Consider the following 23,267-nt stretch of genomic DNA (forward strand, 5'->3'; position numbering starts at 1 on the left):
TATCCCAAAATTTCCTGGCAAATGTCTAAAGTACAGGTGGAGTTGATCACACTTGAAAATCCACTCAGTGTTTCAAGGGGTCCTGGGCTGCTTCTGGGACAGTCTGAGCTGCCAAAAAGTCCATCACATAACTACTCAGTTCCATCAAGCTGATCAGTAGCAGAAGCAGAGCTGGACACTGTGGTTCTGGGAATATCTGAGACCTGAGCAGAACACCAGTAACTGACACAGCAGACAGACCTTCTCTGCTTAGCAGAAGCAGCAGAAAGCTTTTGGGAAAAACCTCTAGCACAGAAAACCCCACAGGCATATTTTCAATGGTGAGCTAAGACCACCATGAAGAAGTTGTAAGAGATTCTCCTTCTGACTGCTAAAAGCAGGGAAAAGACAATCAAGAATTCTCAAAGGAAATGGCCAATACTGTGGAGCAGCTTGAACACAGCACCAACACACCAACACTATCCATCTGAAAGAAGTCTAAATCTTAAGCCAGGAAAAAGAACCAAACAAAAAAAAAACAAAACCCAAAGGAAGACAACTTATCTAGAATATATTTGGAGCCAGATGCTCACTGATGTAGTTTGCAGCAGCTTCACTGACTTAGCTGTTAAAATGGATGTGACATAAGAACTCTTCTACTTTGCACCCACTCACTTAAGATACCTTACTGCTTTCACGAACTTCAAATCTGTGCTTTTATTGGATGCATTTATAGAAGTCGGAAAAATTCAGATTTTATAGGAAGCGAAAAAAATACTTTCATAGCTGTGGTTTTAATTTCCCTGTCATAAAAGATAAGTGTTAGAAAGTGGCTTTTTTGTAGTTTTCGTAAAATTCTAACTATTCAGTACAAACATTGCATTGATTTTTAGCAGTTATTAAATACACCAAAGAAAATGTTCCTCCCCCTACACATCTCTCAGGCAAACATCCCTGACAATTACTGATGGCTATAATCTACCCTAGATTGTCTAATTGGCATTTTACTTTGGTCTAATACGTTTGTCCTAAAAATCACGTAATAAAGGGGATAATCCATATCTCCTACACAGGAAAGGCAAATATTAAGAGGGAAAAAACCAAAGCTTAATATTTTTATGAAACAGGTCTTCTCTGAAAATGTGGTGATATAAATACTTTTTTTCTTTCTTTTTTTCAAATTCAGATTATTTTCTGTTTTTATCTAGTCAGTCACATTGACTGATGTTAAGGGTAGAAACTGAGATGAGGAGGGAAGATGTTTCAATTTATGTAGACCAAAATATCAAGGTAATCATGACGGGAAACTGGAAAATGAGCTGGAATCCCTTCTGTCTTGCACGTTAATGGCAGGTTTGTTAACAAAATGACAAGCACGAGGCTATCAGCACAACACGACTCTTTCAGTTCTGCTCTCAGCCACATATGTGCAACTCCAGGCTCCAGTGATTCACGTGAAACTGAAAACAGAGCGTGGTTTCAGGAGTCTGAGCTGCTGCTGACAATATAAGGTAGAAATTATGCAACTAGACTTTGAGGTCCCAAGTCAGGTTGTACATCTAAAAAATGGTAAATCCAACTATAATATTCCTGAACAACATGCGGAGTCTTTTTCAAGTGTCTGGATTGGGAAGTGTATTTTCTCTGCACTGCTTACAAAGTATGTAGCATAAAAAGGGGACCCAATCCCTGAACAAAGCCTCTAAACTCACAGTTGAATAATTATTAACAAGAATCGAAAGGCAGCTTTCATAACAAGGTTATACCTAATTTATTTCATGGATGCAGCCACGTTCAAACTTCTTAGAGTATACTTGCTTTTTTCCCTTTTCTTGTAGAAAAAATTCAACTGACATAGAGCAAATGATGCTTTAACGCGACCTCTGAAGGCACTGACAGTGTGGTATGTCCAGGTGTTTGCTAAAAGCTGTGAAACTATAAGTAATATTACTGTACCCCAGGCAGCTTCATCAGGTACAGCAACTCCAACAGATTCGTCCATATAAGCAAACAGATAAATAAATAAAACTTTCCAGTTTCTTTTAACAATTTGTTGGTCAGCTTCACCACTATTTACATACAGGCTCCACATTCTGTGCCTAAAGACAGTATCTAAATTGTGATTTTTAAACTTATGCCATACCTTGTCAAGTGATACAAGACAATGGTTGAATAAACTACTGTAAAGTAGTATTGCTCTAAAAGCTAACAGGTTGTAAAAGGTATATAAGTTCATTTAATGTTCATTTCCAATCTAAATTAGCTGTCCAATAAAGCTGCTTTCAAGTTCAGCACTATTAAAAAGCTCTCAACAATTACTTCGGAAAGATCTAGAAAATATATTCTGAGTGTCATAACGAGTTCCAACCAATATTTAAGAACTGCTTTAAAATAACTTGACATAATTGGACATAACATTAAGAAACTTAATAACCAAATAAGCTTTTGAAACAAATCACAAAGCAACGCTATTCTATCACGGTGGCCCCAATTATGGCACAGGCTAGAAGAAAAGCTAAAAACATATGAACAGTAAGATAAAATGCTCTACCACATAAATATGTTTGTCAATAATTCCTGAAGTTGTGAAGAACAGGCAGCGTGAGAAAATAACGATAAAATATACTAGTGTTCTAAGCACAGGCAGAGGTTCTGTCATAACTGCAAGGAAGCTCTCATTGACGAAGTACCTTGAACACGGGCGTAATTACTGCACGAGAAAATTTGAATATTTTATGTAGGGATCCAGCCTAAAAAAGACTTCCTCCTCCTTTCTTCTAGCTTCCTTAAATGTACTTTATACATTGTGGTGTATCATAGCTAATCATTAGATAGAGGTGGAAACCTGCATGTTCGCACAGGTAACATACATCTATTGAAAGGAAAACAGGAAGTCAGAACACTAGATTTTCCCCAAAACATTCAGACCACCTACTGAAGTAATTTTTTGGATGGGTAAGTTAAATATTAGAATTTTTCACTCTGTAGCAACATTATCTGGATGGCAAGTAAATTCTGTTCCTGAGGTAGATTTTTTCAAGATGATGTAAATATGTGCCACACACAGATTCACGTTCATAAACAAACTTTCAGAAAACATTTGGAAATCATTTCGATTCTGCCCTCAGTAAGAGAAATGTAAACTAACCATTGCCGAACAAAGGATGGCTTTTCAAGCTTGTCACTCCAGCTGCGGATCAAAGAATATGCATACCAGATCAAAAGTTATCTGTAATTTATTTATTTAGTAAACTGACAGCTTTATACTAAACCCATCATTGCTATCTCGGCGTACTCCTCTCTGTAATCTATGATCATAGAAAACAATCTGTTTCCCAGAGAGAAAAACCTAACAACGTGTGTCCACTTCATTTCAATCACTGATAACAAACTTCCTGTCTCAGTCTAGCCCTATATTTCTCCTCCAAGTTCTCCTTCATGTAACGCCAGGCAATGCAACCTCAAGCCTGCATTTGCAACTGCCTACATGCACTAACTTTCTAATCTCTGCTCTATGCAACTTGCACTTAAGAGCACCTTGTACCGTGAAGTCTGAAGCACGGTAACCACAGTTAAGTCAGAAATTGCTATAATGCAGACTTTTTCAGACACAATTTCAAGTTGCTGCTCAAGTCCAGTTTATTTTTTTGGTCTTGGTGACAGATCACTGACTCAGCCTGTTTGGTATCCAAGACCTATCTGTGTTCCCACCTGAGTGCAGCTTCTGGAGGGGGTACCTGCTTTGTAGACCCTCACATAGACCCCGACAAAGATACAGCATAGGAAGGTGTGCGTGTAGTCTTGCTGTCAGCCGGTACAGAATTTGACCATCATTCTGTCTTATTTAAAACCGCTCCATCACTCAGTCTCTGTATTCTAGCAATTTCTGGGGCCATACCCAAACTTAAATAGCCACTCTGAAAGAAACAAATGTCTGCAGCAATGCCCGTCCTCAAGTCAAACATTTGTAAAGCTGCATATATTTAAGAGCAAAAGAATGGAGATCGTAAATACTACAAAAGAGGTCAAGATGTTAGAGCAAGTAGAAAACAGGATATCAGTCCTGAAGACACAAACACAGAAACTTGGGGTTTGCTTCAATTCTAACTTCTAATTGAAGGAAGACCAAAATCAGAAAATGTGATCTGTTCCCATGATGATTGTATTTCCTTACCTAAACTCAGGTACCAGGGGTCCTTTATAAAGTCTTCCAAGCAAACAGGCTATTATACCAAAGCATTATACAACTAAATGGAAAATTCATTCCAAGACAATGATGTGTTTACCTTTGCATGGAGATTAGTTATAGAAGCATCGTCAGCACTTAAGGCAAACCATTCACAGTACATTAAGGAGGCAATTAGAGCAAAAACCATCTTCAGCATTATTGTTCTTACTAATTAGCAGTAGTCTACAGGCACAAGAACATCAATAATAATATGAACCATCAATTTGTACCCTCAACTTTCAGGGAAAAGAAAACAACTAAAATACATATTTTTGTCAAGAATTGAAACATGTATATTTAACAAGGTATCATCTACATTAGCGACCCCTTAGGGGTTTTAACAAAACTGTTCAAATAATTAGACCACAGGCATTCACTTCCATTCTACTTGCTATTTTTTTAATCCTGTACACAAAAACCTCTAAAGGCACAGAAGGAACAGACACAAACTTTCAAAACACAAAGTCATTCTGAATACCCAACCTGACAGAACTTTTAACAGCACTCTTTAAAAAAAAAAAAAAATCCGACCCATTACTCATAAATTAGTTAAATAGTTTTTATTTAGTTCAGTGCCCTAGATTATCAGTCACTTAGGGGAGGGATCAAATTCTTCAAGGACTGATGGAAGATACAAAGACAGAGCTTGTGCGTGCACATACAGAGGTTTAGGTTCCCTTCCTGAAGGGCAAGTACTTACCTTCCCACTGGCCAGTCAGCACCAGACTCCTGCTAATGACAATGTCAATCTCTCTGGCACCGTATTCCACAGCTAGCTTTATTTCAGCCAGTTTGGTTTCTAGAGGAGTTTGTCCAGATGGAAATCCAGCAGCCACTATCAAGGAGGAGGACGCAGGCAGAGGGAAGAAAATGTTTTATAAATTGACCATAAAATTGCAAATACCACTAATACACCACAGAGTTTGAAAGTTATTCCTTTTTTTAGCCCTACCACAATTCAAAAAAAACTAAAGGCACCTCATCCTACCCTCTCTTCATCCACAAGAAGCATTTGCTCTTCCCTTAAGAACTGACGTCCAGCAAGATACTAAGTGCATCTTGCAAAAGGTCTCTTTCACATGCTTAATTTTTTGCAAGCCTACATAAGAAAGCATAGTATCTATTGCCTCCAGCAGAATTGAGCAAACAATGAGTGAACTCATATATGAAGCAATACATACATTTTTGATTCTCCCCAATTCTTTTAAGTAGTATTTCAAGTTAAATCCCAGTAATATTTTAACAGCTAAATCACAATAGAGCAAAAATTGTTTTCAATGAGGTCTACTTAAGATTACCTTTATGATGTTTAAGTACAAAACCCAAAGATAACTTTGGAAATGTAAGAAACAATGACAAAGAGGATCCCTGACAAAGAGATCCTCTTTCTCTCTGACATATAAATGCATTTAGTATGTATTCTTCCCTATAGGACAATGAAACAACAATAACAAAAAAATCCTCACAAACAAAAAAAAAACAACGACCAAAACCAGAAATCATGGATCTTAGCATTAAACACCTGATCTAACTTCAGAGTTAGCCCCTGCTTTGAGTAGGAGGTTGGAGCAGATGACATCCAGAGCTCCCTTCCAACCTGCATAATTCTTTGATTCTCCTTCTTGCTTATTGTAGATTCCGGACTTGTCTGTTGTGTGTGGTGACTGGAGAAGAGCTGCTACTATGAGACTTCTGAGTACAAGTCCCGAACCTGCGCGCTGCTCAGCAGGCAATAACCCCTGCCTCTGCACACAGCTTCATTGAATTCAGCTGGTAGGATTATACTTAAAAGCCAAACAACTGATAGGGAAAAAAATCCCTTGTATTAGAACTCCTAAAATCTCATATTGTAATTTTATTATTATTATCCACTTAGTGTCTACTGATACTTTGTCCTGCACACTATTGCAATTTCTTCTGCTCAGGTGAGGGAAACGTTAATACATCTCAAGGACCTCTTTGAAGAGCTTCCGGCAAAACAGACTTGGCATTGCTGATTGATAAACTTGAAGTTGAAAGAAAACAAAAGACTATACCAGAAGCAAATCCTCCTCTCCATTCCCTTCCTTCCCCCTGCTACCTTTTTATCTTACTCTCTAAAACAAAAGCAAGTCCAAACTTCTGGATTTTTCCACATATTTTATAGCATCAAAATATATAATTGGATATTTTAGAATAAAACGTACCTGAAGCTACCGGTATGTTACAACCAGCAGCTTTTAGGGCATTAACAGCATCGGTGACTCTTGTGGGATATACACAAACTGCTCCAACAGTAATACCTGAAAAAAACACAGTTCACTTTTTCATATGTATAGATTTCCACCTTCTCTAGTCCAATCCGTATTATGAGCATATGTGCATTGTTTGCACCTCCCACTTCTGCATTCTCCCAAGGATTTTAAGCCCCTACACCAGGGATATCTGTTTTCTTGTTCGAGCACTTCAGGTCATTCTCCATATTGTTACCTCCCTCATGTTCCTTCATCTGACCCTGGGAGCAAGTTTGCATTAGCAGGAATTAAAACGCCGAGATCTTTATCGACAGATTTACTGTTTAATGCCAACACGTTCAGTTAAGACATGCTTAGTCAGCAAATTACTGCGAGAGAAACTGCACTGCCAAGCCCTGTCCTTACTTGTTGAGCCAGACTGAGCCCAGCAGCAACCGAGCAGTCTTTATGTTAATGCAGTCCTACTGCATTTCTAGTTAAAATGCTATTCTCTCAGTCTCAGATAATTGACCTCATATTTAATACTTCAACTGTCTGAAGAGTCCATAAATCCAAGTTTTAAAAAGAGACTAATCTTTGAAATTTTATGTGTATGGCTTAAAACCAGAGGCCTGATTCCTCTCTGGTTTTACATCGTATGACTTCAATCAGTGGATCAATGCCCGTGTAAAACTGAAATATTTCAATAGCAAAATAATGCCCCAAATGTCACTGAGATTTTGGTTTTGATAGGTCATGATAAGGCCAAATGACAAGTCAAATGCTGTTCACCGACATATCAGTGATTACATCTGGAAAAATTCAGAAGACCCGCTCAGATATAAAGACGTTTTATTGATACTTATATTGACAGTCTCAATTTGCTCTGAAGTTGAATCTTGTTCAGTCTTGGGTGTAACACTGGGACTTCAGATGGAGCCTGCTTAAGTAATATCAATGAAAGCAGGTAACAGATAACGTTTTCCGAAGTAAAAATAACATGCTTAGGACCATGGAATGCATCTTTTCTGACAGGCAAAGTGGCAGGCTCGGCAGTTACATACAGCAACAGCAGCTATGCATGAAATCCAAAGGAGTCACATGAACACTCCCCCCTTCTCCAATTTAGTAAGGACATCAGCAGATTAACAGAATACTCAATTAGTTTCACCTTAGTGCACTGTTATTAAAAGACATACGCTGAGGTTACAAACTTGTGGCTTTCCCATAAAATTTGCTCATCAGGTATCATAACTTACAGTGTCACCTTGAGTCCATGCTTTACTTTGGTCGCCAAACTGAGAATGGATTTTTTTCTCCTTGTATTCTTATCTTAACTCAACGAAATGGATATTTTGCAATTAGAACTTAAGATGGTTGCTTTGAATAAGACTGTATAGGATCTAGTTTCTTCTCTGGGGACTATTAGCTCTGCAGTGCTGCCTACCATAGCTGCTTCCGTTACATGAAGAAGAGGTCATTTTTACAGCTATCTGAAAACTGAAAAAGTACTGAGGAAATGCAGACATTTCCTCTACACAACACACACAACAAAACCAATCATACCTTTATCATGCATATCCAAGGCTTTCAGCAGATCCTCTCTGATGGGATGCTTTGCTTTAAAACACAGTCTGTGAACATTCGAAGGAGTATCATCGCCTGAAAGAGTGGTAAGGTCCATGCAGGTGACAGCTTTCAGCAACCAAGCAGCCTACACAGGGAGTGAAACAGGGAATACAATATTTCAGTTTATGCTTCCAAAACCAAACTGACTTAGAAGATGCAGGAATTAGAAGCCTGGCTCTCACGGTAAGAATAAGGATGGCAGATATTTGTTCACGTCAGTATCTAATGAGCAGTATCTAATGGCACAGAAAGGACTTGGAATCAAAAGTCTGCTCTCTCAGAATGAAAGGATCTAATTCCAATTTTTGGTGCAAAAGCTAACTCCCAAATGGAACTCTAAGAATCAGACAAACATTTTTACCAGGAGAAAAAGCATCTTGTTTCAAATTTAATTCTATAACACAAAGGTAAAAAAATCACCTATGTGAGAAATCTCATTGTCCTAATATACTCTGTTCTACATACTATGTCTGTAACTTTCATGCACAAAAAATTATACGCACAGGTTTGCAATTGCCAATAACCAGATAAGTGTATATGTCAGCAATTTGCACATTTGCATGTTTGCATGCTTCTCCTGCTGTGAGAGTGAAACATGGAATCTGTGGGGGATAAGAACCCAGACTTCTTAAAACTTAGGGTCTAGACTCCACATGTTTCCACTTTCTTTCGAGTGAATCGGGAATAAAAAACATCTGTAATTATTTGGTGCAAAAAACAAAAGCAAGAACTAAGTGACAGGGCTAAAACACTATTTAGATGAAAATGCTACAGAATTACTAAAGACTTACTAATTGGAGAATGGAAGAAGCACGTCAAAAAAATTTTTGAGATTTTGTGCTGAACAAAATTTGAGCTTAAGACGTTATTTTGAAATATTTGTTGAAGATCTTCCAGCAAATTCTCATTCACAGTTGATGGCTTCAATAAAAGCTGACATCTCTTAGTGGGCACATGCTCAACAAGGGGAGAGTTTGCAACAGCAAAGCCCACCTGAGTCCATAAAGTCCCTCCCTGACTGCTCTGTTCCGTGACACGATTTGTCACTATATGCAGCAAAAATTGGTGTTTCTTCATGGAGGCATTACTCCGCAAATCTTAAGATGCTGCCCAACCCACAAATCTTTCACACTTTGCTGATGGGAGTCTTCTTTCTGAACTTGCAGTAAATGTTATGCTGAAAGCTACTTTGGGGTGACTAAACAGAGTAACGAACCATTACTGGCCTCTGTTAGTCTGAGCTTGACTGCTTGTTTCTAACAGATTTCTAGTTTCACCCTATAACACTTCAGAAGGTTTTTTCACTTTAAATGGTTTTAAGTTTCTTTTACTTGGATTTTTTTATCCTTCACTCGAGGGAATTTTTGTCTCATCTCTTACGACATGAATCATAAAGTCATCAAGACAGATGTAGTCAGGGAGTTCCAAGAACTGGTATGAACTTGATTTTTTTAAAAGGGTTTTTCAAGCGACTATTTTGGGAAATGGGCTTCAAAATTTGAATCTGGTGCTACTTACATTCAAACATGTAAAGGTTCAAAATCATCTCTGTGAAATAAACAGCACATGACTATCACGACTGCAATGACAGCGTTCAAATATAGGAGAGATGCTTCTGAAAATAATCTCTTGGCATTCTTCAAAGTAAAACCTCACTCGAGTACCTCAGTACCAGTGTTACTGCACAGGAGAGTGGAGAAGTGTTAGCAATTAAACATTTGTCCTATAGCCATGTTGAGGGAGTGACACTAAATCCCTTTCTTCCCAATGATTCTTTGCAATCAAAGTCTGTGTCTCTATGTTCCTTTGTTCTTTATACAGTAAATTCTGTGAAAGCAGAAGACTTAATTTTTATGTTACTGCACCTGCAGTATCTGAAGATAGCCAAGGTTATGGAATACCCTCTGGATTTTATCACTGACACTATTTGCCAACCCAGAGACATTGGACTACTAAACTTGGTATCAAGTGATTTTTTACGTACAAGAAACTCTCGGGAAGTGCTGAGCTACTGTCTAATTTTCCTCAATTTGTGTCCATTTTTTATTTAATCATAACATTCAAATCACAGACTTTCATGTTAATGTAACAGGCAGGAAGTTGTTTTATATCACCGACCAGTAGGATCTTACGCAGCTTCATCAAATCATGCCCAAACGGTCATCTGCGGGGTCTGTGCTCATTGTGAACGCAGCTTCAGCCACCCCAGAATGGCTGCCCGACATAGTAAGCACTCAGGATACCAACTATTTTAAACAGTTTTTTGAAGAATTAAGTATAATTAAATTATTCTTGCTTTGTTCTGCTACATTGGATTGTTAAGATTTATCCTTGAGCATCTCCTTCCGCCTGCTTCCACGTTGACAGTTCCTGTTGCAAGTAAACAATTTGTTTAGTGCGCAGAAGGGAGGAATCACACACATTTGCCTCCAGAACAGCTGTTTGGTGAACAAAGAATCAACTTGTCTGTCCTTTGGACACTAGTTACAACCCCATGGCTGAGAGCTCTGGGGTCTTCTCCACAGCTTTTCTCAGACCCTGCCCTTGGCTGATTGATGCCAAAGCACTTACGGCATCCGGCAGCCAGCTCCGCCTGCCATCCCCCTCAGTGCTTCCCCTCCTGCCACTGAGGTGGCAGAACCAGCACGTGGCCGTGGCTTTGCAGAACGTATTAGCTTATTACCTCGCTGACCGGATGGCTTGGCATTACAATTCTCATGTACAAACTGGAGAAACGAAAACAGGCACCGGGCCAGTATCTGCCAGTTCTGCCAGGGGGGCAGTAACAGCAGAGGTTGAAAGTAACTGCTGAGACATCAAATGTGTTCAATGAAGACCATATAGCCTTGAAGAAAAGTTCATTTACGCCACTGGCTTTAGCACAGCTTACATGAACCTATTTTATACTAAGATGGACAGTAAATGATCATTTACCTCCTTATCTCAGGAACTGAGAAGTCAGCCCCCTTAAAACTAGCAGCCTTTTTTTTTTTCCTTTGTTCTTTTTTTTTCCCCTTTCTCCCTCCCCGTGCCAAAGCCAGTCAGGATTTTTGAGTTTTAGGTGAGAACTAGTTAAGCAAAGAAATCACACATGTTGGGGATGTTTAAGTAAAGAAAAATCATCCAGGTAGGTCAAACTTGGCAGGGACCACGATCATATCTTACAGCCTTAAAATTAAAAAATAAGAAGGCAGCGTGCAGAAACGTCTGTCTGGGAAACAGAATAAATGTGGTGGGATAGTAATATACAATTTAATCCGCTCATGAATAAAGATGACTTAAATTCATTTGCGGTTTTGCCACTCATGAGTTATAAGGTTTTTAACTTGTTTGGATAAATGCATCGCCTTATTCCATCCCATCATCATCAAATACAAATTATTAAAATAAGACATGGACAAGCACATCTTTTAAGTTTACATGCATCTTGAAAAAAATTCAATATTGCAGCCTGGAGAAGGAGAGTGACTGCTTTAAAAATACAGGAACAGAATGCATAAAAAGAGCACTTACTTGCCAATTACCTTTCACGGTTCTCCATTTTTTAATTCGTTCTGCATGCCTCACAACCGCAGGTCGATTCACATGCACTTTTGAGATCCAGCCAAGTTCTGGGGTGGGAAAAAAAAGAAAAAAAAGAAGTCTCAGCTTTTTCTGTGTTCTTTTAATATACAGTGTGGGACGTCAGAAGAAAGTTGTAGCTTGGTTTGGGACCTCTGAACAGCATGTTGTGCTTTTATGTCCTTTTAAGGGACATATTTATTATGTATTCATCACCAATCCGAAATATCTTAATAGCACTAACTTCTCTTAGGGTATAATCTGTGAACTGGATTTTTCATACAGCAGGTTTTGTTTGCCATTACAACTGAATTAACTTACTGCTGAGAGACACTATGAGTCCTGGACTATGAGGTTTATTATATACGTAGCATATGAAAAAAACCCCACAAAACAGCCAACTGCCATTACTTGCTGATTTATTTCTTGATTCCAGAATATAGTAACATTTATTCAGTCCTTTGCTTGTTTGCTGGCACCCAGGACACAACAGCATTTTTTGTGTGCGTGAACCTTTGTTTACAGGAACTGTACCCCACACAATCACCAAAACCTCTGGACAGACCCTTGCATAACAAAGCATTTGAGTTGTTACTGTCTAGACGTAATTTTACTGAATTTGCTACGAGGGCCTGACTAACCGCAAAGTTTCCAAAAGCACTGAATTCCTGGGCAACATGTCTGCCTGGAAGTTGCTGAGATGCATGCTAGCCTGCAAAGTGCTCACCTTGCCAAGCACCCTGGAGGATTCAAGGCAACACCTTCAACATGTGAATTCCTTCAAATGCCCACTGGAGACACAGCCTGGGTCAAAACTTCAATGAGTTTCAGTATCCATAAACAATAACCAGACCCAAAGAGAAGCAGATACTCAACATTTACTTACATAATGTAAATGTCTAAAAGCAGAAGTACCAAAAATTGCCACTGCCTAACAAAGGGTAACTGACTGATAAAGGAGAACTGAGGATTCAGGTCCTTGAATCTTGGAATTTCTGCTTAGTGTGACAATCCAAAAGCGTAATTTTGAATGTTAATAAATACAAACCTCTAAAAGTAGTACACAGTGAAAAGAAATCAGATCATCTTTAAAATCTCTCATATGCCAAAACACAGATAATTCTTTTAAATCCTAATCATATAAGCAATCCATGAAAATACTCTGAAGACAACATGAACAATCATTAAAAACCAATCATCAGCAAATCACCACCATCAATCATCAGACACCATTATCAGTTAAGGTCAGTGTACGGACACGGGCTCAGATACTAAGACATAATAATTCTGGGTGACTTAATTTATTAAGGGCATCTCATCTCTATGACTCTTCTTCACTACTGTACTAGACTTGCATTTCCCTCGAGCACACTGATTAAAAAAGGTTTAAAACTTTAAAAAAAGGCGATAGTCAAAATCCCTGATTTTGTACAGAAATCTTATCCTCAAATTTTTATCTTCCTACTTTATAGTTTTAGTAGCCAAAAAAAGTGCAGAACGAATATGCTAGCTAAGTATTTGTAAATGTAAGCTTGTTTTCCTAATTAGACTTACAAAAAGCTCTGGAAAAACCAATTTAGGGCAAAGATGACTCAATGGAAATGCAAGACAAAGGCATGAAACACAGCACAGTAAGCCACCTTGCTACCACTTTTCTATTACCACATCCAAGTAATTAAATGAGCAGTACCCGCAAGGTCAAAATGTTGGCCAAAAGCAAAAGAAGTTAAACCAAAGAAGGAATTTCAAAGGAATCCTAAGGAATTTAATTTCTGTAAGACTTCAGCATCAGTCTCACTGTATGGAGACAAAGAAAAGGAAGAGCTTGCAAAGTTGCAAACCAGTTGAACAACAAACCCTCAATACTTCTCTCCACTTTCAAAGCTACAGGCTTATTCATTCTGGCCCAAGAGCAAGAAGCTCAACTGACATGTAGAAAGCAAGTGAGAAAAGCTATTGCTACACAAGCCATGACTAAAACTTTCCTTCTTTTTGAATATCGATAAATGCAAACCTTATAAACACAGACAGCTGAAATATAAGCTAGCGAACCCTCTACAGCCTCCACAGTTGCTTTAAAGTTGAGCCTCCTAGGTGATCAGCAGAGAGCGCGCAACCCTTCCTATGGGGGCATTATAGGCAATAATAGACAAAGTCCACAGGGTGGGAAAAAACAAATAAATAAATAAATGAAGGAAACGCAAACTCTGTGCTGTGATTCTCCTACTATATGCCAAGTGCTCACGTGTAATCATTTAATCATAATCCAATTTAACAAGACAACTTTTGAACCCTACTGGGTGTACGGTGACCTTTCAGCCCCTTTCGAAAACGTGATAAAATGAAAGCAAGCAGTTTAGATGAGGGACTCAACTTCTTGCTCTATAATACGGATCCAGAAGCTTCAGTTACTCTTCCCTAAACTATTCTTTCTACATTATGAAAAACAACCAAGAAATCCAACTAAATAATTAACTTATAACAACTACTGCCTTCTGTAGAAGAGTTAGGAAGACTATGGAGACAGCATCCAGTTGTTTAAACATGGCAAATTTTCATCTTCTTGGTTCTTGGGGCATAAACCTGAATTTAAATGAAAGAACTAAAATTTCCCCCATTAGTAGGTTAACCCTTCATTACTTATTATTTGGAGTAGATTCAGTCAGATTCAGCTTGTGCTGGACTTTGGTAGAAACATACTGTTATTGTATCTGCCCCTACCTGACTTGAGAGCATAGCTTCTCAGAAGGTCTGAGTAATCTCTGCAGGAAAGGGAGCACTTCGCACTAGATTAGTTTAAAAGAAATAGTCATGAGTAATGCCCTTCGTGGGGCAGGCAGAGAATTGGGGAAGTAATGTTTAAGAAACTCACAAATCAATGGGAGAAAAGAGGGGGAAGAATAGTGGAAGTGAAAAGAAAACCTACCACTTTTGCTAACTCATCTTTGCTCAAAGTCACCCATGAAAGTCATCATATATCAGCTGATCAGCAGTAGCTGAAATAGTTCTTTGCAAATATGAAGAAATTCATTGGCTTAAGCCCTTTTCAGTGAGGAACACACTTTACCTTCTGTTTTTAATAACTCCAGACTAGTCAGGAAGGTAGCTGACACGTGGCAACTCAATAAGGTGCAATATCTAATTTTTGTGCCCGAGATGTAAGTTTCCTTGAAAGACCATAGAATTTGTATCTCCAAGTATATTTTTGAAGGCGGGATATTAAACCACTGTCCAAAGCAAAGGCAGAAAACTTAAAAAGAAATAATTAAAAGAATTAAAAAGATCAGAACTCCATCCTGCCTGTACAACTTAATGCGAGACATTATGCATCTTACTAAAGGAAATAAACTGGTGTAATGAAAAAAACACACAGAGAGGAAGGACAAAGGTTCTGGTAATATGCAGCAGCAGATGGAGACTTCTATCTAACACAGACCTTTTATTCAAGCCCACTTCTCCATTAATTAAAACAGTGGGCAAGTGAAAACAAATATGTCTCAGCGTAATTGCCTCTAAATAGACTTTCAAAGTTTGCCATGTGAGGTCTTACCAAATCTTTAAATGTAAGTGTCTGTATTCAGAAAAACCACTCAATTCCAGCTTCTTTTTTTTTTTTGCATTAAAAATCAGAATAAAAGCATTATTTGAAATAGAACTGACTGCCTTTGGATTCTCCCCCTCCCCAACTCCCCCAAGCTTTATGATTTAGTATCTGGCTAAGGAAAACTATATTTAATTAGGCTCATTAACCTTGCAGTGTGAACATGTCTTTTTTTTTTTTTTTAAATAAGTCATCTGCTAGTCATCTGCACAGTCATGTGGCTTCAGGGATAAAAGTAATTAAAGCAGTTACACTATAGCTAATTAGCCAATATTCTGTAATCATTCTTCAAGTTTACTTTTTCCTCTGAAGACATTTGAAAAAAATCATATTCAAAATCTTAACAGGAAATTCATCTTCTCTCTTTGAAGAACACGAATCCAAAAATACCAAGCATTTCCTCAGAAAACAATAAATAAAACCACTTCATTAGTATAATTACATAAATATCTAAGATACCTAACACATGCCTCATAAAACAGACTAAGCTTTTCAGAAGCTTTAAAAAAAAATGTGTAGATGGCATCCCTTCAGATGGTGAAACAGAAAGCTCAAGAATGCCTGAGGCTGTAGTTTCACAAGCATTTTAAGGCAGCACTGTCCCCAAAAGAAGCTGCCCCCCCAATTGATTATTTCCTCCTCTGTGCCAGAAACGGCATGTGTGCTCCTGCTCTTACCGTGAACACATGATAAAGTGGGTAAGGGAAGTGATGAAAGCTGTTATTTCTGGAGAAGCGAGTGAAACCGTATCCTGAACCTTTAGTGGAGAAATGAGGTATTCAGCTGGACACAGGCTGACCCCAGCTGGCCATGCAGAGCTGAGCAAAGCCACTGGAGAGAGAGAAAAGGCTTCAGAATCAGGTCTTGTTACAGTTATCATAGCATGTAAGCTCTTTAGAGGTCTGGGGATTGTTCAGTTTCTTAGAGACAGAAGCTGTGGTTATTTTCCCACAGTGCCACTTGCTACGGATCTGTTTTGTTTGCAGATGGGTCCTCCTTACATGAGAGAAATTCAGTCTCCAAGTCATCAGCATTCAGACACTCAAAGCAGGACACCAAGGCATGAGCCCTGAACTAGAAATCAGCTCTATTATCTTACGACATTAGTGAAATCACACAAAGTTGACCATGGATCGCGTGAAATGGATCACGGTATTCTCCAAAGCACTTTGAAAACCACTGACGAGCCTTTCCTGAGAAAGTGAGCTAAAGAACAACTTGGTTTCCTGCAGGTCCAGGTCCTCTGCTGTTCCCTCGCTTCTTCCCTGGCTCCAGAGACCTCTCCTCACAGCAGTAACCCAGCTATCCTGTTGCGGTCCTTATGACCACGGAGTAAACCAGGACGTCGCTACTTGCATAAAGCCCAAAAAAAAAGATGTCACGAGAAGTCATGTAATCGCTGAGCAGAGCCTGCCTTACCCTCAACAGAGGGACTAATTTGGTCACTCTACCCGGTGACTTACTTATTTCTGAGACATCTGTCTGTCCTTCAAATTTGATTAAAATTATCCAGCATATTCAAAAGGTGTTATTGAAGAAACAGAGCCACAGTACAGTCTAAAACCAGCTATTAATATATTAGAACAGAATTATGCTGTCTTGAAAAGGGATGCAACGCTTCATTATTTAAATGCCACTTACCAACAGGCTAGCTCTCACATGTAAATGGCTCAGAAATACCAACTATAATTAAAAATATCAATTGAAACATAATGAACGTATTTCTGGCCCTTCAACTAGAGAGGCTGAGCAACACAGATAGAATTATTTTTTTTTAGAATCCAAGAACATACTTTGCAAAACAACTGTAACTAATTATCCGTTACTCAGAATACATATGTGTGTGTATATATATATATATACACACACACACATGCAGAGGTAAAAAAACCATATAATTGTAGAATAATTCGGGTTGGCAGGTCTCTGTAGGTTATTTGTCCCAACTCCTGTATAAAGCAGGGTCACCTCTGAGGTCAGACCAGGCTGTTGAGGGCTTTATTCAGTTGGGTTTGGAGAGTCCCCAAGGATGGAGTCTGCCCAGCCTCCCTGGGCAACCTGCCCCACCACTGACTGTCCTGCATGAAGACATTTTTCCTATATCCAGTCTGAATTTCTCTGTCTCGAGACAAGCCTGTTGTCTGGCTTCATCCCATCCTGCAATGCTATGAAGAACCTGGCTCTGCTTTCTTGATATGCTTCTCGTAGGGATGAGCAGGCTGCTGTTAGGACCCTTGAAGCCGTCTCCTCCTCCTCTGGCTGAACCAGCCCAGCTCCCTCAGCCTCTCCTCACAGGCCAGGTGCTCCAGCCCCTGGCCATCTTGGTGGCCCTCTGCCGAACTTGTGACAGTTTATCAATCTCTTCCTTCTATCGGGGAGCAACAAAACTAGACACAGTCTTCCAGATACGGTCCAACAAGTGCTGAGCAGATCTCTCCCTTCCCGTGATCTACTGGCCATGTCCCCGTTGGTACAGCCTGGGAAGCCACTGGCTGTCTCTGCTGCCGGGGCAGGGCTGGCTGGTGCCCAGCTACCGTCCCCCAGGCCCTGGGGCCTTTCGGCAGAGCTGCCCCCCAGGCAGGCAGGCCCTGGCCCGTGTGGCTGCCGGGGATCGTCCTCCCTGGGGCAGAGCTCTGCCCTCGGCCCTGCTGGGTGTCACTGGGCTCCTATTGACCCATTTCCCCAGACTGCTTGTAACCCTCTGATCTGGCTAATTTAGCGTCAGCTGCAAACTTTATGAGCAAGCCTGTCACGTCGCCTTCTCTAGAGCATTGGAAAAAGAAAATATTAAACAGGAGAGGTCGCAAGCTAGACCCCTGCATTACTCTACTTAGGACCAGCCTCAAAGTAGATTTATCATCAACTGTGTTATCTGCTGGGTTTTAAACATCCTACTTGCCATTTTCTGGGTCTACCCAAGCTTACTGAATGTCTGCCTTTCTCCACGACTTCTGAAGTTGTTGCATCAAAATTCCATCTGCAGGGAGCAGAAAACCCACGTGGCAGAGGTCTGCATCCCCACAGTTAAACCGAAGGAGTATGCCACTAGCTTACACTACAAAACAGATGCTCATTGATGTGTTTCACTATTTCGTTGTGAAGTAGCATCTGATGCTTTTCTGAAAAGCGACAAAACAGGAAGCACCTGGTCCGTTATGTTCCGGTCATCAGGAGCCGAGCAGGAGAGGCAGACTCCCTTCAGCCCCTGCAGGCATTGTGGTCAACCCGAGTACCCAAGAATGACTCCGCAAACAGTCCCTGTGAAATAACAAATTCGTAAAATTCCTTATCCACCTGGTTTACATGACTCTCTGATGGCAAATATATCAGTGTATTAGACTAGTGACCCTCTGACTAGTTCATGTAAATCAGTGTCTTTTCATCTGTGTTACATGTACCTGTTCTTTATTTCAAGTAAATACCTCGTTCTTCTACTAAGGAACAGAGAAAGACAAACAGACAGACAAACAGAAAGGATGAATTAAGGGCTTTTACAAAAATATATTTATTTTACAGAAAAAAAAAATCACGTGGGAAAGCATTATATGTCATGATTTGAGAAGAGTTTGGCTTGTCATTGATAAACAAATAGATGCTCTGTAATGGCAGCATCAGAAATGTACTGCTTAAATAATGACATTAGGTAGCAAGCACAGAAATAACAGAGAAAAGGATTTGAATAATATATTTTTGAGTAAAAGATATTTTACCACTAGGTGTCTCTTAGAAAACTGTAATCCACCAAATGCTCTATGAGATACAGTGCAAATAATCTGAATTACTGTTAAAGCTGCTGGCACAAGCTGGCAAAATGTTCAAAAGCCAAAGTGCCTAAGCGACAGAAGTAGCGTGTAGAGCGACCAAGAAAGATAAAGGCAAGGGTTTAACATGTCCTTCTTGAGTACTGCTATCAGCTAACACACAGCACTTTAAGTAAGACACAGCAATTTAAATATAGCACTTAATGTATTTCAGATGTGTATTTTGTGTGAGAGTGAGTGGCATGGAGATTCAGGTCTCCCTCTAAAGCTGCCAGCACAAGGCAGCTGTCAGAAACAGCCACAGCAGGTATGCTGCCGCTTAATACAAACGCGGTGGTGGCCGCACCATTCCTCTATTACACCTGCCCTGCACATCTCACCCAGCTCTTTTTAACCTCAACTGATTTAAACAAAGATCACTGGGAAGGGATGGCAACGAGTACCTGCGGATAAGCTGAGGGCAGTGGCCTTTCCAAGTAAATCAGTTGCAGCTGGAAGAGGCCACATGGTGCAGCCCTGAAGACATCCATCCCTCTGTGCTCTCCATTAATAATCTTGAAGATGAGCTGACTTTGTCTCTCAGGCAGGGGACGGCTACTTACGGGAGGAGAAAGAGTTATAGAAAATATTTGGATCATACTGAGAGATTGGTTTAGTGTCTTCAAAAAACCAACAATTATGTTGTGCTAGTCTGCTGCACGTTGAATACTTTTCCCGTGACTACAGTTGTACAGCAAGATCCAGTCAAACGTTAGTGAAGTCGCTTGTCTCTTCCAATAATTTCCCACTTGGCAGCATGGCCTTCCTTACATGTATGCCTGTCTGTCAGAGGATGACTGTTTGATGGGTGGACAGGGCCAGAATCTTTTCAATGGTGCCCACTGACAGGACAAGGGGCAAAAGGCACAAACTCGAACACAGGAAATTCCATCTCAACATGAGGAAAAACTTCTTTGAGGGTAACAGAGCACTGGAACAGGCTCCACAACAGAGACATGGTGGAGTCTCCATCTCTGGAGACATTGAAAACCCGCCTGGATGAATTTCTGTCCAACCTGCTCTAGGTGACCCTGCTCTGGCAGGGGGGTTGGACCAGATGATCTCCAGAGGTCCCTTCCAACCCTACCACTCCGTGATTCTGTGAACTGAACAACTAACTTCACATTCAAGTCTCTGGACTCCCCACGCACATCAACAGTGAACTGTAAGATGAAATTTACAGTAAGAAAAAGCATAACACATGCCTAATTTAAAGTAACTTGAATGCATTTGCAAACTCCTGTGCTACCTTTTTTCCTAACAGGCACTGAAGACTTGCCACTACATTATTAACATGTTTGTTTCAGCAAAAAGATGCTGTTCAGATGGCTACAGCTGAAACTCACCTGTCCCTGCAAGCAGCCCATGGATAAGCATATCACAGAGCAATTCAACAGCTCCCTTTTAGGAGTTTGAAGAATTAAAACAGAGTCAACTTTCAGTTGTCCACAGGCTAATCATTTAAGCTGCATGTTAGCTCTGTAAAAAGGCCCGGGCTCGTGCCAGAGACAGGAGCGTAGCCACGTGACGCTGTGGCCTCCTGAACTCTGCTCCTGCTAACTTTGAGATCTCCCTGTTCCACACCAGCTGTTCTTTGCTACCCATCTTCCACGACACCACCCCTGGACCTCCTCCACTTAATTCTCCACCAACTCGTATTGACCAAATTGTCATACCTTAGAGGCAGACTGCAGGAAGGCTCATCACCTTAATTCATTCCACCACTGCAGTTGGGGTTCGCTGGGTGGAGATGTCAGAAAGCTGTAGCCCTTTCCCCTTCCCCACCCCCAGCAACAGGCAGAAGAGGAGCTCCGGCTGGGAAATGGCAGAGAAACCCTTTCTTGGCTGCTCTCTGCCTTACCTTAGGCACAGCGACCTTTCAGGCCCAGAGACTACCTGCAAACACCTGGAAAAACCTTATCGGTCTTCAGAGAGCGAGGAAGAAGGAGAACAATAAAGCGAGGCAAAGTCCCAAGTTTACAAATCAGAACCCAACTAATAAAAAGTGTCTGGAACCTTTTGGGGAAAAGGGGGGGATGTTTATTCAGTGGGAACCATAAAGGTGCGCAAGAGGGGACCAGGACCAGCTCTATGCCAGGACGAGGGATGCCGAGTCCCCCAGCGCCGGCCATCGCCCTGCTTGGAGCCTCCCAAGCGGAGGCCCTAGGCGACGGGCAAACCTCAACTCCTGCTTCACCTGGAGTACCGAGGGCAAAATAAGCCTCCCGCAGGCCTCCAGGCTGAAGAGAGAGCCCGAACGGTATGTCACGAGCGTACGTGAAAGGATCCAAAGGAATCGTAACTCGATTCCTGCTTCGGCTGTTCGGAAAGGCGAGGCTTCGCAGCAGCCCGGCTCGTAAGCGCGGAGCTGGGTCAGCCGGGGATGGGGGGGCTGGAGGCCCGGCCCCTCAGCCGGGAGCCGACCGGCCCCTGCGCCGCCCGGGCGCCCACCGGCACTCCTCCGCCCGTTGCCGGGCCGGGCGGCCCTGCCCGACCAGCGCTCCCCGCTTTGCCGCCTCGGGAACCCCTACACGGCTCCGCAGCGCCGGAGTGAGCCGGGGCCCGGCCCGCCTCCACGGCCCCGCGCGGTGGGGGCGCCCGCCGGCCCTCCCCGCAGGCCGCCGCCCCTTACCCAGCTCGGTGCCCGGGTTCCGGCCCGCCATGGCCCGCGCTGCCGGCGGCTCTGCCCGGGCGGGGCGGGCAGACTTCGGCCTCGCCGGTCACGCCCCGCGCGGGCAGGAAGAGGCGGTGGCGGGGGGGCTCCGGTCCCCGGGGCACGGTGGGCCGCCGCCGCCATCGCGTTGGTACCGAGCCCGGCACACCGCAGCTGTCGGTAACGAGACAGCCAAGTACCCTCAGCCTCCGGAGTGAGAGCCTGAGAGACCACTGCCACTTTGTGACAGGGATCGCTGGGATATAGAATCACGGAACGGTTTGCGTTGGAAGGGACCTCAAAGAAAGATCATCTAGTTCCAACCCCCCTGCCATGGGCAGGGACACCTCCCACTGGACCAGGCTGCTCAAAGCCCCATCCAGCCTGGCATTGAACACTTCCAGGGATGGGGCATCCACAGCTTCCCTGGGCAACCTGTTCGTGTCTGACCACCCTCAGAGTGAAAAATTTCTTCCTGATACCTAATCTAAATCTACCGTCATCCGGTTTGAAGCCGTTACCCCTTCCTTGTCCTATCACTACATGCCCTTGTAAAAAATCCCTCTCCACCTTTCCTGTAGGCCCCTTTCAGATACTGGAAGGCTGCTATAAAGTCTTCCTGGAGCCTTCTCTTCCCCAACTCTCTCAGCCTGTCTTCATAGGAGAGGTGCTCCAGCCCTCTCATCATCTTTGGGGCCCTCCTCTACTCCAACAGGTCCATGTCCTTCTTGAGGACTCCAAAGCTGTGTGCAGTAGTCCAGATGTGGTCTCACCAGAGCAGAGTAGACATCCTGATGATAGAGGCCAGGCACTTCAGTTTCTTAGTTGAAAGGAAGCCTCACGTAGAAGGTAGTATAACACATACACGAGTTCTAAACCAACCTTGTAAAGCTTTCTCTTAACACCTGCCAAAGCCTCTGACAACTTCATGGCCTTGCTTTTTGCCAGCATCGTAATGACACAAACTCACGTACTGTTAATATTCTCATTTAGATGAAACATTTTGCAACTCAAGCACTATTTTGCTCAGTGCTAGCAAAAAAACCAGAGACTCGCAGCAGCGTCACGTAAAGCAATGAAAGGGTCATAGCTCTGAAATCCAAGGATGCTATTCCAGACTTCTCTGTGAAACGCTACACAGCCTACTTGAAACATGTCACAAAAACCCCAGGCTGCACAAAGTTTCACCATGGAGCGTCCAAGTTGCGTTCAAACATTCTTCAGCTTGTAAGATGAACAGCTTCTAGGCTGAAGTACTAGATTTGGAGCCTTCATAAGCCATAATGGATTTAATGGTAAAGCTGAAGCAAGCTGTAAAGCAGAGGGTTGCAAGTTGCTTGTTTTTAGAGCAAAATTCAAATAGATAACTGCAAAACCAATTTTGGGATAAAGTAAGCATATCCTTAGTACTATTGCACTAAGAAACCACGGTTCATGGTATCATTCTGTTCCTTCCTACACCCCCCTCCCCAACAGCTGAAGCTGGAAGGGACCTCTGCCAACAACCCCGTCCAAGCACCTGCTCAAGCAGGCTCAGCTACAGCAGGTTGCCTAGAACCATGTCCAGTTGGGTTTTGAGCGCCTTCAATAATAGATAATTCAC

General features: G+C 41.7%; 1 protein-coding gene across 1 annotated transcript in view; it reads right to left on the reverse strand.

The window, feature by feature from the left end:
- Window positions 1–21,724, reverse strand: part of DERA (deoxyribose-phosphate aldolase) — a 56,039-nt gene extending 34,315 nt beyond the window's left edge. Inside the window, exons 1-5 of the mRNA XM_054187922.1 lie at window positions 21,644–21,724; window positions 11,563–11,660; window positions 7,987–8,134; window positions 6,394–6,489; window positions 4,908–5,042 (exon numbers count right to left, since the gene is read on the reverse strand). Of these exons, the coding sequence (XP_054043897.1) occupies window positions 4,908–5,042; window positions 6,394–6,489; window positions 7,987–8,134; window positions 11,563–11,660; window positions 21,644–21,674 (508 nt within the window). The 5' untranslated portion in view covers window positions 21,675–21,724. The remainder of the gene's footprint in view (window positions 1–4,907; window positions 5,043–6,393; window positions 6,490–7,986; window positions 8,135–11,562; window positions 11,661–21,643) is intronic.
- Between the last annotated feature and the right edge of the window lie 1,543 nt (window positions 21,725–23,267).

The sequence above is a fragment of the Rissa tridactyla genome, chromosome 1 (assembly GCF_028500815.1).
Source record: "Rissa tridactyla isolate bRisTri1 chromosome 1, bRisTri1.patW.cur.20221130, whole genome shotgun sequence".
In the NCBI taxonomy this organism is placed as follows: Eukaryota; Metazoa; Chordata; class Aves; order Charadriiformes; family Laridae; genus Rissa; species Rissa tridactyla.